The following is a 23,279-nucleotide window of genomic DNA, read 5'->3' on the forward strand; positions in this document are numbered from 1 at the left end:
GTCGATAATGTCCGAAAAGTGTTTCCATCAATCAAAACGTGGTCGATTTGCGAGACTGAGTTGGGGTGATCTCCAGGTATACCGATGCGGGATACTGTGCTGGTAGTAGGTACTACGTATGGCCATGTTCTTAGAGGCGGCGAAATCAATCAGTCTAAAGCCGTTTTCGTTTGTAAGCTGGTGAGCTCTAAACTTCCCTATAATCGGTCTGAATTCCTCCTCCTGGATAACCTGAGTGTTGAGATCTCCAATAACGATTTAGACATCATGGCTTGGGCAGCTGTCGTATTCACGTTCCAGCTGCACGTAGAAAGCGTTCATATCGTCATCGTCACTTGCTAAGTAAGGGGTGTGCACGTTGATTATGCTGATATTGAAGAAACGGCCTTTTATCCTCAATTTGCACATTCTCTTGTCGATTGGCCACCACCCAATCACGCGCCTGTGCATTTTTCCCATCACGACAAAATCTGTGCCCAGCTCATGTCTTTTGCCGCAGTTCTGGTAGATGGTATAACCATCCCTATACGTATGTACCGTCGACCCTTTCCAGGAAACCTCCTACAGCGCTACGATGTCGAACTTGCGAACCCTCAATAATTTGGGAAGAATGCGGGTACTTCCCAAGAAATTGAGAGACTTACAGTTCCATGATCCGAGTTTCCAATCGTTTGTCCGTTTTCGATGTCTGGGTCTATGCCGATTGTTCCGGTGTGAATTAACATTGTATGCTTCATGTACTGATACTTTTTACGGCTGGCTTGTAAGGCCAGCACCAACCCCCTTTTCGCCGGAGGAACATCGTGAACAATACTGTTTAGAGTCCCATGCTGGTACTAGAATGATGATTAGCCGCTCCTAACATTGAGAACACACACTGTTTCGAGCTACCCTCAACTTTTGAGAACAGACGCTCTGATGAGCTCCTCCGATGATAGGAATCCCTCTTCCCTGGTACCATACGAGCAAGGTCCCGCCAGGGTTGACTACTCTGTCTTTCCTACGGTTACTCGTACCCCAGGCAGCACCACGGGGAGGTAAGGATAGGAGTTTCTGGACAAGAGGCTGAGGATCACAAATGAGGTCTATTTTATACCTGCAGGTCCGCAAGTGCCAATAGTACGCATTGTCCAGTCATTTTCCACGAACTTCTTGCTCCATATATTATGATGTATTATGTCAGATGTCTAGCAAGTTATTTTCAACTAAAATTTCCTATGTTAACTTCCAATATGTTTCGAATTGGCAACAAATCCCTTAGTCTTGTATATTTTGTACAACACGAATACCTCGTCAAAATTCAATGAGATAAAAATTGTATTTATATTTTCAAATTCATGTTTGTATACAATACAGCTCTCTCGGTTGTTTCAGCACTTGAGCAAGTGATTGATGCAAGTTGAACAGGTTCTGCGTAAAATGAGTGTATCGCAGAATCGCTTCGACAGTTGGCGGTTACATCGAGAAGTCATTAAAAGAGAAGTCAACAATGCGGAGCGTTCTCTCGGTCGCGTGATTGTTGAGCGTGGCTGGGTTTGTTTTGTGGCAGATTCCTGTCAATTTCTAGCGGATTTAACTGAAATATAGTTGGAAGGGCCCTGATTGGTTGACAGATGGTCAGTTTTGCTTCAACTGTTGGCTAACGCTTGTAATTTTCAAATGCCTGCCACAATTTTCCGTCGATGTCCAAATTCCGTACTGCTTAATATTCATAAATTTTTGCTGTGCATGACAAATGCGTTCTACGTGCTACGTCTTTTGGATGCACATAAAAGAAGCGTGCCAAAAAACGTAAATTTGTGTCGAATTTTCAATATGTTAGTGTCTGATTCGGGAATTGTCGATCACAGTTTTATCGTTTCCGTGTCCTTCAACATGTAAAATAACAATGTTCCACACGCCTTCAAGGACACGTTTTTGTGACGTTCCACCACTTACATCATGAGTCACTCAGTGCGATTTATAACGATTTAGAGGTGTAGTATCGTACTGTTAAGAGTAGGCCATGAATGTTGAGAGTGACATAAGAGGTTTGGAATAAAATATTGTTATTTAGAACACCACTGAAATCAGATGTGTTTTGGTGTCTCTACATTGGCGATAAAGGTAAAATTGCATCAAAAAGGAGGAAAAGAACAGTTAGATCTGCCCTGTTAAGACTCTGTATTGAATATTTGGGTCGAAGTTATTATAAGTTTGCAAGTGGATATTGCATATTATCAATAATGTTTTCTAACAAGTACCATTTGAAACCGGAGTTTACTAATTGAGTTTTACTTTTGCAAAATTACTGTCAGAAAAGGTTGTTAACGAGATTGCTTCAATGCCCTATATAATTCAAATAGAAAACAAAAGGAGGAGAAAAAATAATTAAAGCTTCAGTTAAATGTCATTCAATGGGTACTTTAAAATTAAGACTAGTGACAACCATGTTCCGGCCTGTACAAATATACGGGAATCAATTGGTATGAAACGATTGAACGCATTGAATTCTAGTTGATATTTATTTGAAGAACTTCTTTATGAATCAATCAAAAAATGGCGAGCTTTTCATGAATTTAATATGAAGGTGCAAAATAACAGTAAATAGCAGATACTACTCGTATATTAATATTTTACATAACTGTAATTACATTCATTTTGTGGCTCTTAGTGAAGGATAGTGAAGCCGTATTTCCAACATTGAATACACTATTTTTGATCATATGTTGGATACATTAACCACACTGCTTAGTGAATGAAATAATTCCAAAAATATTATATTGGCACAAGCACGACAGGTCTGAATTTTAGTAGCCTGAGTAGAATATTTCCACAGACAAAAAGACGTAGCAGCATGAACAAATATCAATCAAAAACATAGTCGCGTGAACATTTACGTCCAATGCTTAAAATACTAGGTGGCGGTAGTGAGCAAACGTCAAACTCGAGCAAACGTGATGCGAGCGCAACGAGTGGCCCGCCGGCCAACTACCAAATTTTAGAATTGGGCACTATTCTGCTGTGCGATGAAAATAATTAGAGTGTTACGTCTGTTTGTCTGTGGTATTTCTTATTATGGGATACATGCAATGCTGTATAAACACAGTAAAATAAGCATTGGTTTGTTGAACGAATTGTAAATATAGCGATTTTGTGTCAATTTGAATTTAGGAAATTAATATTATGATAGTCAACTGCTGTTTAGATTAGTTTTTAAAAACACATATTGTCTGTTCCATTCGCAACAAAACGCGCCGCCAACTTTCGTACAGACTGAGAAAATCGTCGCTAGCAAACCAATCAAAGGAGGTGATTTGCTTTTGTGTTGGCAAGACTTGTGAAACGTCAAATGCCAGAAAATAAATCACAGGAGGTGATTCGCCATTGTGTTGGTAAGACTGGTGAAACGTCAAATTCACAGCGGTTGCTTGGCTGGCGACGGTTTCATATTTCAATACCAAGCTAAAGAAGAAAACAACTCAAAAATAAATGATACATTAATCATAATCGTTTTAAAAAAAATGACTTGAAACTAGTACAGATGCGAATATTGGTTTAAGCCCGAGATGAACTAGCCCAGCGCTAAAAATCTCGTTAATAAAGATAGAAAAAAAACATATTGATTAAAAATTATAATAAATCAAATATAGAACTCGTAAAGTAAACGCAGTATACAAAGGTACTAGAGCCCTTGTTAGTATCTGCAAATGAGAAGAGAAGGAGAGTGAAATGAAAGGATTTCCAGATTTTTAATAAATAGTAGAGAGTAAAGGGAACTCTAAAAGTAATTCCGGTCTACTTCTCTTAGAAACGAAGAGGATAGAAAACCTGGTCCATTTCTGTAACAACGTAGGAAGTTTATGAAAATTCGGTCCATTTCTAGAAAGAAATGAAGAAATAACATAAATCGTCCGCCCGCTTTTAGTCAATAAGTAGAGAGTAAAGAGAACATCTTGAATGATTCTGGTCTACTTCTCCATAATAAATAAAGAGGATGAGGTAGTCCTGGTACATTTCTGGAAAAAGAACGCAGGGAGAATATGAAAATTCGGTCCTGTTAAAATCTATTCAGTAGGAATAAAACATATCATCCGGTTCGTTTCTTGAAAAAAAAAGTCTGAGAGAACATAGAAAAATTCTCCATATGAAACGAAGAGGAAAAAATCCTGGTCCGTTTATGTGAAAAAAACATAAAGGTGGAGCGATTCAGAATAGTCATAATAATACATAAAAAAGAATAATACCAAATTTCCAATTTACTATTAGTCAACTAGCAGAGAGTAAAGAGAACATTTTTAATGATTCTGGTCTACTTCTCCTTGAGAAATAAAGAGGATCAAATAATTCTGGTCCATTTCTGGAAAATAACTTGAAAATGTATAATTTGGTCAATTTCTTGAAAAAAATAGAAGTTTGTGAAGCTATGCAAAGGAACAAAAAGTTTCAGTCTGCAGACCAGATGTAGGAGATTCAACTCAGTCCTTCTCGCTGTCCTGTTGTTCATGAGATATAAAATGTACGATAAGTACATCTTAATTTGCCATTCTAAAAAAGAAAAAAATCCAGTTGTAGGATAACTGGTAGTCAAACCCACAAGTAAAGTGTTCATTGGTATTGAAGTTGATCCTTTCCCCTTATGAAAACTTCACATAAAATACGCTTAAACTTTAATTTTATATTGTATATACATTTCTCGTAGTTAAGCTGCGACACGAAATATTTGAATAAATTTTGGAAAATACTGTCATACAACAAATGATTTCCAAGAATGAAATATTTGGAAAAACATTTATTTCAATGGAAACAAGAGCACAATCGGTACACGCTATGTCTAAACCAACAGATTATGCAAATTGAATGTACCTCGGATTTCTTTCCGCTAGAATTCAATAATTGGGTTATATATTCATAATTGGAAGGTTTTGAAATATATCATCGGTGGAATTTTGATTTTTTTTGGAGAAAAGAAATGCTTCCGAATGAATCGCAGAAATAGGGACCAAATATTTTATATGTTTTTTTAGGTCGTGAATTTAAATCTTTGCCCTGGAGTGTATGAGTTTTCAGCCCATTTTTGGTGTTACCATATTTAGGTATTGTTCAATAATTCATTTATATTTATTTAAATTAATGGGAAGTATAATTTCTTAGGGAAAACTCGTCAACAATTATTTAAGTATTGCAATACCTGATCCAGCAATCGGTTTGGTGTTTATAGAATACGTATGAAATGTCAATTCTGGTATTTTACCTTCTGCTGGACTCTTTAACAGCTCATTTTAGTAGAAATTATTAGAAATTATCCAGTATTGCATAAATTATTATGTAGCCATTTTTTCCGCTCGGGAAGCCTATTAAGTGACACAATCTCTGCAAACCAATGAATGATAAATCGCATCGAAACCTCTTTTAGTGAAATGCTTAATGAAATATGACACTGATTTCCATCGAAATCGAGAGGAAACTAAACAGAACTCCATGTCTAACCCATTCAAGTGTATCACGCTTGAATAATGTGAATCAATATTTTCATCCTCCTATCCGTGGAACTGTGAATGCATGTTCCACTTCTCTGAATCGATTTTATTGTTGAAAGAGCAAATCATCTAAACATAATCATCGTCTCCATCATCCACAGAGATGCATTTGAATTTCAGCCCCCGCTCTATTTAAACATATGACACTAATGGGAGTCGATGGTGAATCCTCGCGCTTGATCCATCAGCTCCCATCAATTACCAATACCACCGCCATCCACCGAACTGATTTCGCATCCTTCTCGTTCAACAGGATTAATTGTATCCACCACCATTGTATCTGTGTACAGCATAGGATTGATCGCAATCGACCGGTACCTGTACATCGTCTATGGTCTGCAATACCAGCGCTATATCACACCCAGCCGGGCGAAACTTTTAATCGCTGCAACCTGGCTCATCGGTAAGAACGCTTTTTCCTGACCCCAGCACCTTCCATTGTTCGAGCAAACAAAACGAGCCTTGATTTTCGTCACACTAGGGTGCTTTTATTTTGTGAATATTTGAGGAACCAAAAATCGAAGATATTTGTTTGATAAATTGAGAAATCAAGAACGCAATATAATGTCAAGAAACATTCCTCCTGTTTGGTTAGCTTCAATTGTCCTCTGCTATTTGACTTTAATCTTTATTTTGTTTCAAATTGATTTATAAGCAAGGCGGTTGTTTTTGACCCAATTTTCCAAGAATGAATGCAGTACGCTATACTAATTACAAACTTGCCATTGCCAATATTGCCATTCTTAAATAAAGCATTTGCTTAATGTGTCAATTATGCCCTTACTCCCCCTAGGTGTTCTAAATGATGTAGGTATGCAAATTCAAAACTAATGTAAATTTAAAATTCAAAAACTCTTTGAATCAATTGAAATTTTAGCCATAAGCCAACCAACGTGTTTTCATCGATATCTAGTGTCACTCTAATGGTTCGATTGTTCTACAGGTCTTATCATCGGCTTTCTGCCCGCTTTCGGTTGGCGTGGCGATACGGATGGTGGACGCGTATGCTGGTTTGTCCGTTTGGCACCGCCAGCTCTCATTATACTGACCACCGTGGTGGGAATAATCCCTCTGATTGTGGTCATTGTTCTGTACAGCATCATTCTGCAGAAAGCCCTCCGACGGGTGGCCCAGCTGAAAAAAGCCGGTCTCGAGCAACAGGGTGCTCTGGCTGGCAATTTACGATTATTTCGAGGAGGCGGAACGGCAGCTGCTAGTGCTCCTGTGGCAGCTGAGCAACCCCTGGCTGATGAGCATCGCAAACCAACGAAATGTTTCCGATGCTGCAAAAAACGCTCCCCCAAGACGATTGACGGCCGGAACACCGGAAAGCATCCGACCAAGTGGAAAGCCATCAAGGTGGTCATGCTCACGACGGGATGTTTCGTCGTGACGTGGCTGCCATATTTCATCGCTAGCACCATGTTCGTCCTGTGTGACCCAAAAACGAATCAGGACCTATGCCGTGGTCTACAGTTTGCCATCGCCAGCCCTTTGGCCATTCTCGGATTCACCAACAGCCTTCTAAATCCCCTTATCTATGCCTGGTGGCACAACGGTTTCCGAACATCGATGAAGAAGCTGTGGAGAAAAATGTGCTCCTGTTGCTGCCAGCCATGTGACAATAAATCATTCTCACAAGATCCGGCACAAGAGTCATCGGCAAGAACGGCATCCTCTACCACCGGTAGCAACCGTGCAGTCATCGGCACCACTTCCGACGTCGTCATTGGCGGGAACGGTGCTAGCCAGCAGTCTCGAAGTTCAGATGCTACGACATCAACAACTACCAACACCTCTTTTACTGCCAGCCCCCAGTATCGTATATCAAGGAGCAACAACACCAGCAACAGATCGATGCCCACGTACAACAGCAACACCAGTGACCTGGAAAATCGAATAACTGACACGGACATCGATCGTTCGGTGCAGACGAGACTGTGAAAAGAATAAAGGAAGCACACGAGTGGTTTTCTCGTTTCCTAGATTACATTTCTAAGAAGCTTGATGTACACACGTGTGTAATGAGATATTCTTTGTATGTTTGTTCATATATGCTTTGTATGTGTGTGGAAAAACAAGTGAAAAATTGCGTTTATGATAAACATTTATCAACTGATCACAAACTACACAGTTCGAACGAAACGTGTAAATTTCTGAGACATATAATGCACATAATTGGAGCGTGGAACATCATGGATATTTACATGATATGTCATGTAAACTTCAATTATATGTCATGTAATCCAGCAGGATTCTATGTGATTACATGACATATAACATATTTTTACATGATTTAAAACCTAAATTTACATGACATCATGTTTACATCGTATAAATGAAGTTTACATGACGTTTAATCTTCATTAATTTTAACTGTGTAGATGATAATATAAAATGAGAAACAATTTGCAATTTCATCATACTTTTAGAAAACTCAATCAGAAAATCCAAAATGCTTTTATTATGATCCTTACACACTCTTTTTTAATGTCTCCATTTGTATCATTTCAAACATTAGAGGGTTTTTTCAATTATTTATTAGTATCTTTCCAAACATTACATTTATTTCTTAAATCTAAGTGTTCTGTGTTAGAAAACACTATCATCTTGATTTGGTAAAACTAAATTAAGTGTATATTAATATTTTGTTAACAACATATTACATTTCATTTGCCGTAACAATTAAGAATTTTTGCAGGTGAGTTGATTTCACCTGTTTTTAAGAGAGAAAAAACTACTTTCAATTTACTTCACCTAACCTAACCTTGATATTAACGTGGAAATACGAGATTGCAACTATTTTTGTCTAAAATTATTATAAATTTTATTCGATATATGTTCAAATGTTTCAACATAAGATATTCTATGTAACTCATTGGTACTATCCCAGGGAGGGAGCATCAGCATTATTTTCAAATTTTTATTTTGAATACTTTACAGAGCTTTCAGCAACAGCTAGTCCATATTGATACAACATAAAACATGGCTGGCCTAAACATTTGTCATTAAAGATCAAAAGCTTGTTCTTAAGACAAAATTTCGATTTTCTGCCATGCATACAGACATTTTATATATTTGTTACATTTGGCTTGAATGCCCTCAATGTGATTTTTGAAAGCAAAATTTTTATCTAGCATGAGCCCTCAATGCTTAAATTCATCTGACCAATTTATTGTAACCCTTCTCATCGTGACAACATATCTACTAGAAGGTTTCAAATAAGGAGTTTTTGATTTATGTGGGAGTATTATTATTTGAGTTTTGTAAGCATTAGGAGAAATCTTCCATTTTTGCTAGTATGAAGAAATATATTCAAACTTTTTTGCAACCTACTACAGATGACACGCAGGATTCGTTCTTTGGCAAAGAGGCCTGTGTTGTTGAGTGGTCGAATGTCCATGGTGGAATCCAAACTATTCATTGACAAAATTGAATTTTCGTTGATGTGGGCCATTCTGTTCAAAATTACCTTTTCAAAACGTTTACTGATGGAAGAAAGCAAACTGATTGAATGATAGAAGCTTCTGCAGGATATTTGTCTGGTTTTAAAATTGGAACACCCTCAGCATTTTTCCATTTGTCAGAAAAATATGCTAATTGGAAACATTTGTTAAATATATCAACTAAGAATGATAAGCTACTTTCTGGAAGTTTCTTGATGAGAATGTAGAAAATTCCATCATCGCCAGAAGCTTTCATATTTTTGATTTTTTAAATAAAAGTTCTCACTTCTTCCAAATCAGTCTCCCAGGAATTTTTTAAAACGTTCTCTTAATTGAGAATATTTTCGAAGTCCTGAGTAACTTGATTTTGAATTGGACAAGTAACCCGACTAGAGGCTTGTAACAAAAATATAATACAATTTTATCAGAATATGATATGCATATCATATTATGATATAATTTTGTTAGGCTCCGTTATCCACAGAACATAATAAAACAAAAATATAACATAATGTGTTTTATTTCCTTTTAAGATATTTTTTTGTTCATTTTTAACAACTTTATAACAAAATAAATAGATAGTTATGCATCTCAATAACATAGAATATTATCGTATATCGAACAGTATTATAATTTTGATACTTTGTATCAAACATTATAACTTGATTTGTTATATTTTTGATAGAATAAAAACACATTTTGTTATGTTTATGTTACTATTCATACACTTTTTGTTATAATTTTAGTTTTTTTAACAACATCCTGCATCAAGTTTGCAACAACCTATGTTCGAAAAAACCTTATAACATAATAACATGTGCTGATATAATTTTGTTATGTACCCTTAGTCGGGAAGTCTTAAATTAAAATTGTGCGCGCTGTCAAACTGCATAGCAACCCGACCAGAACCACATAACAAAATTATAGCACATTCCTATCAGCAGTAGTTAAAAATAACAGAAGTTGATAAAATTTTGTTATCGAGATGGCTTTGTTCTCAACTTGTTATATTTTTAGTAACACATGTATACCAACATTTGTTATATTTTTGACATCGCATTTATAAGTTTGTTGCAAATAACATCCAACGCCATAAACAGTAACATGGTTTGCAATAATTTTGCTATTTTGTAACATCCTTGCAACACATTTTGTAATAATTTTGATATAATTGGAACAGAGTTTGTTATATTTTAGTTTAATTTGGTGCAAATTTTGTTATTTTAACTACTAACGGTACATGTTTTATAAAAACAGGCGATATGAAAAAGTCATATCAGGGGAACACATTCTGTTATAATCTTGTTTCTTCCGTCTGGTCGTGAAGTTTCAAAAATTTTTCCGCAATTAGTTAGTAATAATTTGTTTTCCTCTTTCAATGCCGGTATTGGCTTCTTATCAAAGTTTTTTTCAAAATTTTAGATAATTTCCAAAAGGGCTTAGAGCCAGGGTCCAATTAGGAAATTTTATTTTTAAAGGCTGTTTGGGCACGTCAGGAGTTAATCATCAATGTTAACTTCCTTTTCCCGATCAGCCTAGATAGCCGCGTAGTGTCGGTAGCGGTTGTTTCAACTGGCTAAGAATTAACACTACGGACTGCCTGTTCCGGTGGTAAAAGTCCACCTCACAGGTGACCCCTAATTCATACGGCTTTAAGCTTACCGTGCCTAAGAATGAATGGTTAGGGGGGTCTAAATAAAACCTAGCCGCAAACGGAGCCTGTGGAGTTCCAGGGCGCCCTCTACAGTATTATGCCCTTCCTGTGCTACCCGGAGCAATGGTGCAGGTGACCTTGTGTTTCTCCGAGATAATCGGCTGCCCTTCTTCAGTCTCAAGCCTGAGGCTAAATAAGGGTGGGATTATTAATACATTGTAATATAGTTTAAATTTTCACCTATATGGTTTCGCATTATGCGTTTTAGGCAGTGTAATCTGTGCTTTTCGCCTTTGGCGACTTTTTAGAAATACCGATCTGGTTTTTGTTCGTTGCTGATCTTTTTCGTTCTGAGATTGCGAAAAGCTTAATCCTGCCTAGTTTGGGTAGTGGCTACGGCTAGGATAGCTTAGTTAGATCAATCTCCAGCATAAAATGTCAGCAACGATCAATCTTTGTAGACTCATGCAAATGGTACAGCTCAAGTGGCGCTAGTTCAAAAACCTTACTTTTGTGAACTTTTATGTAGGTAACCTAGTGGATCCAGTTTTTGCTGCTTTTAGAAACATGAAATGGCATACTCGCGTGCCATGCCTCGTGCATGCGTGTTCGTAATTAGCGCTGACGTCGCTACACTCATTTCTGAGTTAACAACCAGAGATGTATGTGCTGTCACAATTGATATTTCTGTATGTGACCTCAATAGGAAATACGTCTTTCGTTTTGTGGTGTATTTACCACATGATGAACCATCCCCAATGGATGATTTCAAACGAGTTATCGTTCACTGTCTATGAAAAGGCCTTCTGCTGATTGTGGGCAGTAATGCTGATACTCATCACATCATCTGGAGCAGCTCAGATATCAATTTGAGAAGCTCCAGTCTGATGAAATGCTTAAATAGTTCAAATCTTGGATTACTTATATTAGGAAATCGCCTACATCTCTATATGAACATAAGAATGTAAATTCGCAGACTTTGCATTTGTTATACTCCACAAACTGTGAATTGGTTGTGACCAAATTCCATGGATTTTCTCCGTCCATTGGAAACCCTAGTGATTTGGATGTTCCCACTTCCGGTGAATTGGGACACAATTGTCCTTGCTTCGAGTGATCTCAAAATTGCTTGTCACTTTGCTTATAGGAAATGTTCCTCACAACTCCCTTCGAGGGACGAGTGGACGTCTATACATTACTGAGCCACCCCAAAGGTGGGGAAGTATTTAACAAATCTGTCAAAGCAGAATTGCAGTCGCTTGGTTACAACCTTAACTGGCCACTGCTGACTCAACTATCACATGGCAAATATTCAGTGTGTTGATACATTTGTGTGTGTGATAGTTGTGATTCCGATTATGGAACTTCTTATCACCTGATATGTAACTGTCAAGTTCTCGCGTAATTGCGATTCCAATTACTTGGTAAACACTTATTAAGTGAAACTGATTTCAGTAACCTGAATCTTCAGGACCTTCTGCTATTCTTAACCCGCTGTGGTAATGAGCTATAGGCTCTCTTTATGCTCATGCGTTTTGCAGTGCCCTTTTTAGGGCGCTGTTCGAACCCATTGTGGTATGGAGCTACATGCTCTTAATTCGCTTATGCGATTTTCCCTCTTCAAGGGACCCCACTCCTATTTCCTCCCATCTTCCCCTTCCCTTTCCTTTCCCATCGGGTAGATGATGAAATAGGCCCAAATATGGCGATGGCACAAATCTCCCAAATGGCGGGGAACGTGCCTCTGGAGCCGGCCTTCTGATACCTGATACCTGATACCTGGTCGTGAAGTTTCAAAAATTTTTCCGCAATTAGTTAGTAATAATTTGTTTTCCTCTTTCAATGCCGGTATTGGCTTCTTATCAAAGTTTTTTTCAAAATTTTAGATAATTTCCAAAAGGGCTTAGAGCCAGGGTCCAATTAGGAAATTTTATTTTCAAAATTTGTGTTTCCTTATTGTGAAAAACGTTTCTTGATTTGTTTCTGCAAATCCTGCCAAATAATTTTCATAACAGGATCGCGACTCGCGAGTGCGTTGAAATTGCCTTCTCCTCACGTTTTTAAGACGGATGAAGAGTTTAAGATCATCTTCTATACTCACGGATTCAAATTTTATTTCACATTTCGGAATTGCAATGCTCCTGGCTTCAACAATGGAATTTGTTTAAGTTTCAATATCAAATTTTGTTTGTATTGTCAATATCAAGTTTTGTTTGTAAAGAAATGTTAACATCAAGATTAGAGTCAATATATGTTTCATATATATTCCAGTCGGCTCGAAAATAATTGAAAGTGGAGTTGATAGAATTGAGGATCGCTTCTTGGATATTTGAAATGTAACAGGGACATGATCAGAATCAAAACAGCATGAGTAACTAATTGGCTACAAAGATGACTAGAGTCGGTTAAGACAAAATCAATCGTAGATGGGTTTTTAGAAGAGGAAAAACATGTAGGGCTATTAGGGTATTGAATTGAGAAATATCCTGAAGCGCGCGCGTCAAAAATAATTCTGCCGTTGGAATTAATTTGAGAATTATTCCATGACCGATGTTTGGCATTAAAGTCACCAATGAAAAAAAAAATTGACTTATTGCGAGTCAATTTTTGCAAGCAGTTTGGAGCAAATTAACTTGCTGTCCAGAGCATTGAAAAGGCAAATAGGCAGCTATGAAAGTATATTTACTGAGCTGTGTTTTAACAGAATCACCTAAAGTTTCAAAAACTTTAGTTTCAAATGACGAAAACAGTTGATGTTTTATACGCCTATGAATGATGATTGCAACTCCCCCACACGCCCCATCAAGTCGATCATTACGATAAACAAAAAAGTTGGGATCTTTTTTGAATTTGGATACAGGTTTCAAATACGATTCAGTAATAACTGCTATATGCACGTTATTAGCTGTAAGAAAATTAAATAGCTCGTTCTGTTTACCATTCTAAGAACGAGCATTCCAATTTTAAATGTTTAAATTATTATTTATTGGATTCATTAGAAAAGCGTAATCCAATAACAATTTTATTAGTAAATTTTACACCAACATGGACTGCTTCAGTCATAGTAGTGGCTTTGAACATTGCATCAATCATTAGATTCAATTGTTCAGTTAGAAAAACAAAATCAGAGGCAGACATATCACTTAAAGTGGGTACATTATCTCATGATTTTCCGTTAGAATTTTCGGTAGACGAAGAGACGGAGTAGAAGTTTCCTGTAGCGGTAGGGTTTTTTCCATTTGATTTGAAACAATTAGAATGGATACTCATGTTATGAATAGGAGAAGAGTTCAAATTACCTGCTACGATATCGGCAAAGGATTTTCCTTGGATAGATACATTCGAAATTAAAAGATTCGAACGGCTACCCGACGTATTAAAATTAGTTTGTGAATGAACATGATTATAATCTTCCTTATGGGTATGATTCCTTATTAAGCAATCGTTAACTGAAAAGTAAGCATTTTTCGAAACTCTACCAGGGAAATTCCGGAAATTATCGTAATGGATCCGTTATCGTAATGGATATTACCTTCCATCTGCCTGGCCCGAGCCTCGACGAATCGCCTACGCAAAGAGCAAGCCCAAAAATTGGACTTATGATTGCCCCCGCAATTGGCGCATATGAACTTATCGGTATCTTCCTTCACTAAACAGACGTCCTTAGCGTGAGAAGAACCTCCACATTCAGCATCCATGCGGCAATTTTTTGTACCATGACCCCACTTTTGGCACCGACGGTACTGAGTGGGGTTCTGGTAATTTCATCCAGGTTTCTGGAAATGTTCCTATGGCACACGGACATCAAACATAAGTCCTGCTTTTTCTTAAGCTTTAATATTATTTAAGAGGCCAGGAAATTAAGAACAAAAAGAAAAAGTACAATGTCTAGCTGCTTTTTTCAATTATGTGAAAAAGCATTAATTTCAAGCTCTTGTATATAGGGTAACTAGGTGTAATACGCCCCAACGGGGCAATACGCCCCTCTTCATTTTCACGGGATTGAGGCTTCTTTCACACATAAATATGATTACATATCTTGAATATTCGCGAAAAAATGATGTTGCGCATATAAGTTCTTTGAAAAGTATAAACAATCAATAGAAATTCTAAAAATATCGAAAATCAGGTTTTTGGTTTAAAAATTTGCTTTTTATAAGCGAGCCTCAGGGGGGATGAAGCTCATTCTTTACTATTGTACTTAATACAAAAACTTTTACCGGAAGACGACTGCTAATGGACCCTTTTAAGATTAGCAGGTGGTGGAATTCTCCTTGGAAACATTTCTATAACGCTGTGGACGTTTTTTCTACGGGAGGGGCATATTGCCCGGGTTGTTTTGAAACGTAAACATTGGGACCGTTTACAAAAAAAAACATCTTATATACTTTTTTAAAGCAACCTGGAAGGAGAAAGTTGCATGCAGAGCATGGCCAACTAAGTAAGCAACACATTGACATAGAAAACTATAGAAGTGATGCATTTGCTACTGCGATAGAGCAGTTTTTCCTTAAGGGGGGGCGTATTACACCTTTTTACCTTACTTGCACCTACTTTTACAAAATAAATAAATACTAAGCATCAATCACATATTTTCGTCAATGTTCTACAATAGGTAAATCTCTTTCCGGCAGCACATGAACTTATACATTAAACACATGCTCCCGCTCTGGCTTAGTGTTGACGCAGATCCCTTCACTATTGTACTGTGGCATCACCAGAAACATCGCCAGCATAAGAGCAACTTCCGAAGTGAAACAGTGGCAAGCATGCTATTCCAAATCTTCAGCTATACAGCGTTTCAACAAAGTGCCATTTCATGTAATTAACATTATTGGAACCGCTTCCCTATGGTTACATTCGGCTACGGTGCAGAGACACGGGAATGTGGTGAGACTTGCCAATATTGCCAAAGTTTGTAATCGTTTTACGAGTATTTTGAGGGCGTCAATTCACGCTCTCTTTTTACGTTTATCTACTGTGGGTATAGCTGGGTATACACCGTGAAAGGAATCGATTGAGAAATATGAGTTTACCGTACGTAATCTTATCTAATGTTGAGTTGTTCAATGCCTAGATTGAAGTAAATAGGCAAATTTCAAGTTCTTTTCACGGTTTTTTTTTTTTTTTTTTTTTTTTTTTTTTTTTTTTTTTTAATTTCTTTATTAGTATCATTCCAAACATTACATTCATTATTTCTTATATCTAGGTGTTCTGTGTTATTAGACAACACTATCATCCTAATTTGGTAAAACAAATCTAAGATTTTATTAACATTTTGTTAACAACATATTTCATTTCATTTGCCGTAGCAGTTCAGATTTTTTACAGGTGAGTTGATTTCACCTGCTTATAATAGAAAAAAAAAAAGTTTTTAATATACTTAACCTAACTTAACCTAAACATATAACGCATTAATCGTGGCAATAGAAGATTGTAACGATTTTTGCCTGAAATTATTGATTATTTTATTTGACATTTGTTCCAATGTTTCAACATTGGATATCCTATGTAACTCATTGGTACTATACCAGGGAGGAAGCCTCAGAATCATTTTCAAAATTTTATTTTGAATTCTCTGCAGAGCTTTCTTCCTGGTATTACAACAGCTAGTCCATATTGGTACAGCATACAACATGGCTGGCCTGAAAATTTGTTTGAATATCAAAAGCTTGTTCTTAAGACAAAGTTTTGATTTTCTATTAATAAGGGGATAGAGACATTTTACATATTTGCTACATTTGGCTTGAATGCCCTCAATGTGATTTTTGAAAGTTAAATTCTTATCTAGCATGAGTCCTAGATACTTAACTTCATCTGACCAATTTATTGGAACCCCTCTCATCGTGACAACATGTCTACTTGAAGGTTTCAAATAAAGAGCTTTTGGTTTATGTGGGAATATTATTAGTTGAGTTTTGGAAGCATTAGGAGAAATCTTCCATTTGTGCAAGTATGAAGAAAAAATATCCAAACTTTTTTGCAATCGACTACAGATGACACTCAGGCTTCGTCCTTTGGCGGAGAGGCCTGTGTCATCCGCAAACAAAGATTTTTGACATCCCTGAGGTAACTCAGGTAAGTCAGATGTGAAAATATTGTATAATATTGGTCCCAAAATGCTGCCTTGGGGAATACCAGCTCTTACAGGAAGTCTTTCAGATCTGGAGTTCTGATAATTAACCTGAAGTGTACGATTTGACAGATAACTTTGAATTATTCTAACAATGTATGTTGGAAAATTAAAATTTTTCAATTTTACAATCAAACCTTCATGCCAAACACTGTCGAATGCTTTTTCTATGTCAAGAAGAGCAAGACCAGTAGAGTAGCCTTCAGATTTGTTGGAACGGATCAAATTTGTTACACGTAAAAGTTGATGAGTGGTCGAATGTCCATGGCGGAATCCGAACTGTTCATTGGCAAAAATTGAATTCTCGTTGATGTGGGCCATCATTCTGTTCAAAATAACCTTTTCAAAAAGTTTACTGATGGAGGAAAGCAAACTGATTGGACGATAGCTAGAAGCTTCTGCAGGATTTTTGTCTGGTTTTAAAATTGGAACAACCTTAGCATTTTTCCATTTGTCAGGAAAATATGTTAATTGAAAACATTTGTTAAATATATCAACTAAAAATGATAAGCTACTTTCTGGAAGTTTCTTGATGAGGATGTAGAAAATTCCATCATCGCCAGGAGCTTTCATATTTTTGAATTTTTTAATAATAGTTCTCACTTCTTCCAAATCAGTCTCCCAGGCATTTTCGAAAACGTTCTCTTGATTGAGAATATTTTCGAACTCCTGAGTAACTTCATTTTCAATTGGACTAGTAAGTCCTAAATTAAAATTGTGCGCACTTTCAAACTGCATAGCAAGTTTTTGAGCTTTTTCGCAATTAGTTAGTAATAATTTGTTTTCCTCTTTCAATGCCGGTATAGGCTTCTGAGGTTTTTTCAAGATTTTAGATAATTTCCAAAAGGGCTTAGAGCCGGGGTCCAATTGAGAAATTTTATTTTCAAAATTTTTGTTTCTTAAATCTGCAAAACGTTTCTTGATTTCTTTCTGCAAATCCTGCCATATTATTTTCATAGCAGGATCACGAGTGCGCTGAAATTGCCTTCTCCTCACGTTTTTAAGACGGATCAAGAGTTTAAGATCATCGTCTATAATCACGGATTCAAATTTTACTTCACATTTTGGAATTGCAATGTTTCTTGCTTCAACAATGGAATTTGTTAAAGTTTCAAGAGCATTGTCAATATCAATTTTAGTTTCTAAAGAAATGTTAACATCAAGATTAGAGTCAACATACGTTTCATATATATTCCAGTCGGCTCGTAAATAATTGAAAGTGGAGCTGATAGGATTGAGAATCGCTTCATGCGATATTTGAAATGTAACAGGGACATGATCAGAATCAAAATCAGCATGAGTAACTAATTGGCTACAAATATGACTAGAGTCGGTTAAGACCAAGTCAATCGTAGATGGATTTCTAGAAGAGGAAAAACATGTAGGGCTATCAGGGTATTGAATTGAGAAATATCCTGAAGAGCACTCATCAAATAAAATTCTGCCGTTGGAATTACTTTGAGAATTATTCCATGACCGATGTTTGGCATTAAAGTCACCAATGACAAAAAATTTTGACTTATTGCGAGTTAATTTTCGCAAGTCAGTTTGAAGCCAATTAACTTGCTGTCCAGAGCATTGAAAAGGCAAATAGGCAGCTATGAAAGTATATTTACCAAACTGTGTTTCAACAGAAACACCTAAAGTTTCAAAAACTTTAGTTTCAAATGACGAAAACAGTTGATGTTTTATACGCCTATGAATGATGATTGCAACTCCCCCACATGCCCCATCAAGTCAATCATTACGATAAACAAAAAAGTTAGGATCTTTTTTAAATTTGGATCCAGGTTTTAAATAAGTTTCGGTAATAACTGCTATATGCACGTTATTAGCTGTAAGAAAATTAAACAGCTCGTCCTCTTTACCATTCAGAGAACGAGCATTCCAATTTAAAATATTTAAATTATTATTTGGATCCATTAGAAAAACGTAATCCAATAACAATTTTATTTGTAAATTTTACACCTACTTGGACTGCTTCAGTCATAGTGGTGGCTTTGAACATTGCATCAATCATTAGATTCAATTGTTCAGTTAGAAAATTAAAATCAGAGGCAGACATATCATCTGATGATTTCCCATTGGAATTTTCGGTAGACGAAGAAGCGGGGTAGGAGTTACCTGTGGCGGTAGGGTTTTTTCCATTTGATTTGAAACAAGTAGAATGGGTACTCATGGAACGAACAGGGGAAGAGTTCAAATTACCTGCTACGATATCGGCAAAGGATTTACCGTGGGTAGATACATTCGAAATTGAAAGATTCGAACGGCTACCCGACGGATTAAAATTTGTTTGTGAATGAGCATGATTATGATCTTCCTGGTGGGTATGATTCCTAATCAAGCGATCGTTAACTGAAAAATGAGCATTGTTCGATACTCTACCAGGCAAATTCCGGAAACGACCGTTATCGTAACGGATATTATCCTTCATCTGCTTGGCACGAGCCTCAACGACTCTTTTGCGTGAAATGCATTCCCAAAAGTTAGCTTTGTGAGGGCCCTTGCAATTGGCGCATTGAAATTTTCTGGTATCTTCTTTCACAGGACAGTCGTCCTTAGCGTGAGAAGAACCTCCGCAAATCATGCATTTAGCATCCATGCGACAATTTTTTGTACCATGACCCCACTTTTGGCACCGACGGCACTGAGTGGGGTTCTGGTAATTTCCTCCAGGTTTCTGGAAATGTTCCCACGTCACACGGACATCGAACATAAGTTTAGCTTTTTCTAAAGCTTTAATATTATTTAGTTCTTTTTTGTTAAAGTGAACTAAATAATATTCTTGAGAAAGCCCTTTCCGAACAATGCCAGATTGGGTTCTCTTTTTCATAATGATTACTTGGACTGGGGAAAATCCAAGTAAATCATTTATTCCATTTTTGATCTCTTCAGGTGACTTATAGTCACTTGAGAGACCTTTCAAGACGACTTTGAACAAACGTTCAGTTTTGTCGTCATAAGTAAAAAATTTGTGTTTCTTCTCTTCAAGATATCTGAGAAGAAGTTCGCGATCTTTAAGAGTTTCCGGCAAAACGCGACAGTCTCCTTTCTTTGCGATTTGGAAGGAAACCTTGATTCCCCTAATGGAGTTCAAGATCTCCTGCCTAAATCCCCCAAATTCGGAACAACTGACCACGATAGGCGGCACTCTTTGCTTCCTCACTTGAATCAAAGAGCCTGGGCTAGAGGCTGCTTCGATTTGGTGTTCGGAAAATTTGTCTAGAGCATCGAACTGATTGCTCATTTCAATACAATTATTCATTTCACCCTTGGAAGAAACTTCGCATTCCGGGGAAGCGTCCTTTCTTCCATTCTTGCCACGTGTAGTGACAGTTTTAAAACCCACTTTTTTGGAAGGAAGTAGTGAATTCAGAGATTCACCCTTCCTTTTGTTAGTTGTTGATACCATGTTTAATTAATAAACGAAAGAAGACGTGACCTTCGAAAGGTTTTTTCCCAAGACGGTGTCCAAGAAGGATTACCACCGCTAGCTTTCGCCAACGGGTCCAACGAAAAATCGAAGGCACGGGTCCAAACAAGGATCGTAAAGGGATCAATAGTAGAAAAAATAGTACTGAAAAGTACTGTTTAAGTAGCACTGAAAAGTACCGTTTTTAATTTTAGCACTGAAAAGTACTGTTTGTATAGCACTGAAAAGTACTGTTTTATTGCTTTAGGTAGTTTTTAAGAAAACTTCCAAGAGCAGAGAGAATTCGTGTACGCACAGCACGAAGGTACGATGCGCACTGTTCTTTTCACGGTGTTTAGTATAAACTGTATACCAACCTATTTTGAGTCTGAGCTATACCACTCTGCTCAAGCTCGGACATGGAGGAGTTATAGCCATCGACACGTTAATAATTCCAGTGAACAACGGACTTGCATGCAACACCCTGTGCTACAGTCGAAAAACATTGCTAATGTAAAAAATCCAGCCTGAAGCGGGAATTGAACCCACACTCCTCGACACGATGCAGCTAAATGCTTGACGATACTAATAGCATGACCAAGAAACCCACAAATTGGTTAAAAATAACAACGACACAACAATGAATCTAAAGATTCCGGAATCAAAGCTCATCATCGGAAAATGAAAACGACAAGTGGTGTTATTTGCGTGGAGACGGTGAAAAGCAATGAGACGATTCAGGAAAAACAACATCAAGGATATTGCTTATAGGAAGTGATTATGCCGGTATCGTTTGCGTTTTTGGTTTGTACGAATAGGGCATAGCTATAACATAGCATTAGGATAGCAATATAAGTCAAATGGAACATTGACTTGCCAAGTCGTACAGCTCATAGATGTGGCGTTACATCCCAACTGGAGCAGAGCCTGCTTTTCAGCTTGGTGTTCTTGTAAGCATTTTCACAGTTTTAACTGGGTTTATAAATCACATGACTAGGTAACCCATAAAAGTAAGCGCAATGTATCATCAGTCACCATCCAATACTTCCGGAGCTACGAAACTCTCTGGAACAGGGGAGGTGAAATGAGCTAATAATCTGCTATCCAACATTGATTTAACATGACACCCAGTGGATAAAAGACATCAATGATACCTCACTGATGTGTAAAACATGGTCGCATGGCGTTTAAAGTTTTGAATGCTGAATTGATTATTTGTAAGGAACATATCAAACATCTATCAAAGCTGTTTCTTATGTAGTCCATCGTGTCGGGTAATCCAGGCACTTCTGGCTGGGGTACGGTTGATCATCATTTGTATTGTACGCTTTGGCCCTTAGAAAGTTTAAGGTGAAGATGATACGAAGCCAAACCTAAAGTTTTCAAGAGCACGAAATTGGAAAACCACACATTCGTTTAAGCTGAAAACTTAATCGATTGGTCACTAGCTGATGGTAACCTGGAAGGAAGAAACCGATACGAAATTTATGTACGTCATGGTGAGCCAAGATCACATGATAGGGGCCCAGATAGCCGTAGCGGTAAACGCACAGCTATTCAGCAAGACCAAGCTGAGGGTCGTGGGTTCGAATCCCACCGGTCGAGGCTCTTTTAGGGTTGGAAGTTTTCTCGACTTCCCAAGGCATCTCGCCCTAAAAGCCATTGGTAACCGAGTGTGTAGCTCATTGTTTCTAAGCAAATGAATGGACCAGGATGAAAACTATCACCACTGGAAGATAGAAGAGGATCTCCTCTTCATCGTAGCAACAAGCGTAGCGTACTCGGAAACAACAAGCTACACTCTCCGTTACCAATGGCTTTTAGGGGGAGATCACAAATTATGCGAGAAGTTTTCAGCTCAAACCCGGTTTTCCCGTCTTTTTCCCGATGGATTCAAATTCCCGTCTTTTTCCCGGTTCGGTGGCCACCCTGTATTAGGCCCTGCAAGCCAGTCCTAAATATGCATGTGACAGAGAACAATCGGTGAAGACCACAGTGATGAAAACAGACTAGCGATTGGAAGCTCGGTACGTGGAACTGCAAATTTCTCGACTTCATCAGGAGCACACGCTGATGATCTGAAGGAACGCGGATTCGTCATTGTAGCGCTACATGAGGTGTAACGAGAACGGTCTACAACTAATTAGTTTCGCCGCCTTTAAGGTGAAACAGCTTGGAATCATAATTCAATAATGTAAGGTACCGCGGGGCAAGTGGGAACGAAAAAAAACGATAGTTCAAACAAATTGTTCAATAAAATTTTCAAATGTCAATATTTTTCAAATCCAACAACACAATCACGTTTTGGCAACATATTTGCTGGTGTGTGCATGAAACTAATCGAATAATTTCGAAATTGTGAAAACCTTGGAAGAAAGTTTTAGAATGAGCCAATGGACGCAGTTACCTCGCTAAGCGGGGCAAGTGGGACACATCCAGTTTCATGCGTCAATCCACACCAGTAAGTCAACCATTACAATAATAGGATTGATAAGTCATAGATTTTTAATATTAAGTACATATTTGATAAACATAAGGGATCAACCATAAAATACGTTACGTTTTAGGAAGAAACCCTATATTTAATATTATGTCATCTCACATTTAATATTAACTGAAAATTCCTCAATAAAAGCGTAAAGAAGAATTAAACATGTTCAAAATATATCATTTATAAGTTGTTAATTAAAATGTAGCACATAAACAATAAATAACTGACGAAATTATAAATATGTTTTGTTATTATTTATATGCATGGCAGAAAACCACCTTATGGGATGGAATTGTTTTCCATCACTATTTAATTTGGTAGAAATAACGAATAAAGTTCAAATAACATAAAAAAGTAATCGTTCTCAAGATGTATTTCAAATTTCAGCTGTTTGTTTGTTCAAATTCGAAGTCGTATTTCAAAAATAAAAAAATAATTAAAAAATAAAGAATAATAACACTTTTCTTCTCCCTCTTATGCAATTACGTAATTTGAGGTTGATCTTTTTTGATAAAAATCATTTGTTTGAATGTTTTAGTGCTACTCTCTTGCAAAATGTATGAAACGTGTACGAAAAGTTTTGATTCTGGTTTTTGTTTGATAGGTCCCACTTACCCCTGG

General features: G+C 37.1%; 2 protein-coding genes across 6 annotated transcripts in view; one reads left to right on the forward strand and one right to left on the reverse strand.

Moving 5' to 3' along the window:
- The window catches only part of LOC5569455 (octopamine receptor 1), a 47,924-nt gene extending 40,304 nt beyond the window's left edge, over nt 1–7,620 (forward strand). Inside the window, exons 4-5 of the mRNA XM_001658496.3 lie at nt 5,773–5,922; nt 6,463–7,620. Coding sequence (XP_001658546.3) covers nt 5,773–5,922; nt 6,463–7,463 — 1,151 coding nt within the window. The 3' untranslated portion in view covers nt 7,464–7,620. The remainder of the gene's footprint in view (nt 1–5,772; nt 5,923–6,462) is intronic.
- The window catches only part of LOC5569452, a 202,386-nt gene that overhangs the window by 86,653 nt on the left and 92,454 nt on the right, over nt 1–23,279 (reverse strand). The window lies entirely within an intron of this gene.

This window comes from Aedes aegypti, chromosome 1, assembly GCF_002204515.2.
Source record: "Aedes aegypti strain LVP_AGWG chromosome 1, AaegL5.0 Primary Assembly, whole genome shotgun sequence".
Taxonomy (NCBI): Eukaryota; Metazoa; Arthropoda; class Insecta; order Diptera; family Culicidae; genus Aedes; species Aedes aegypti.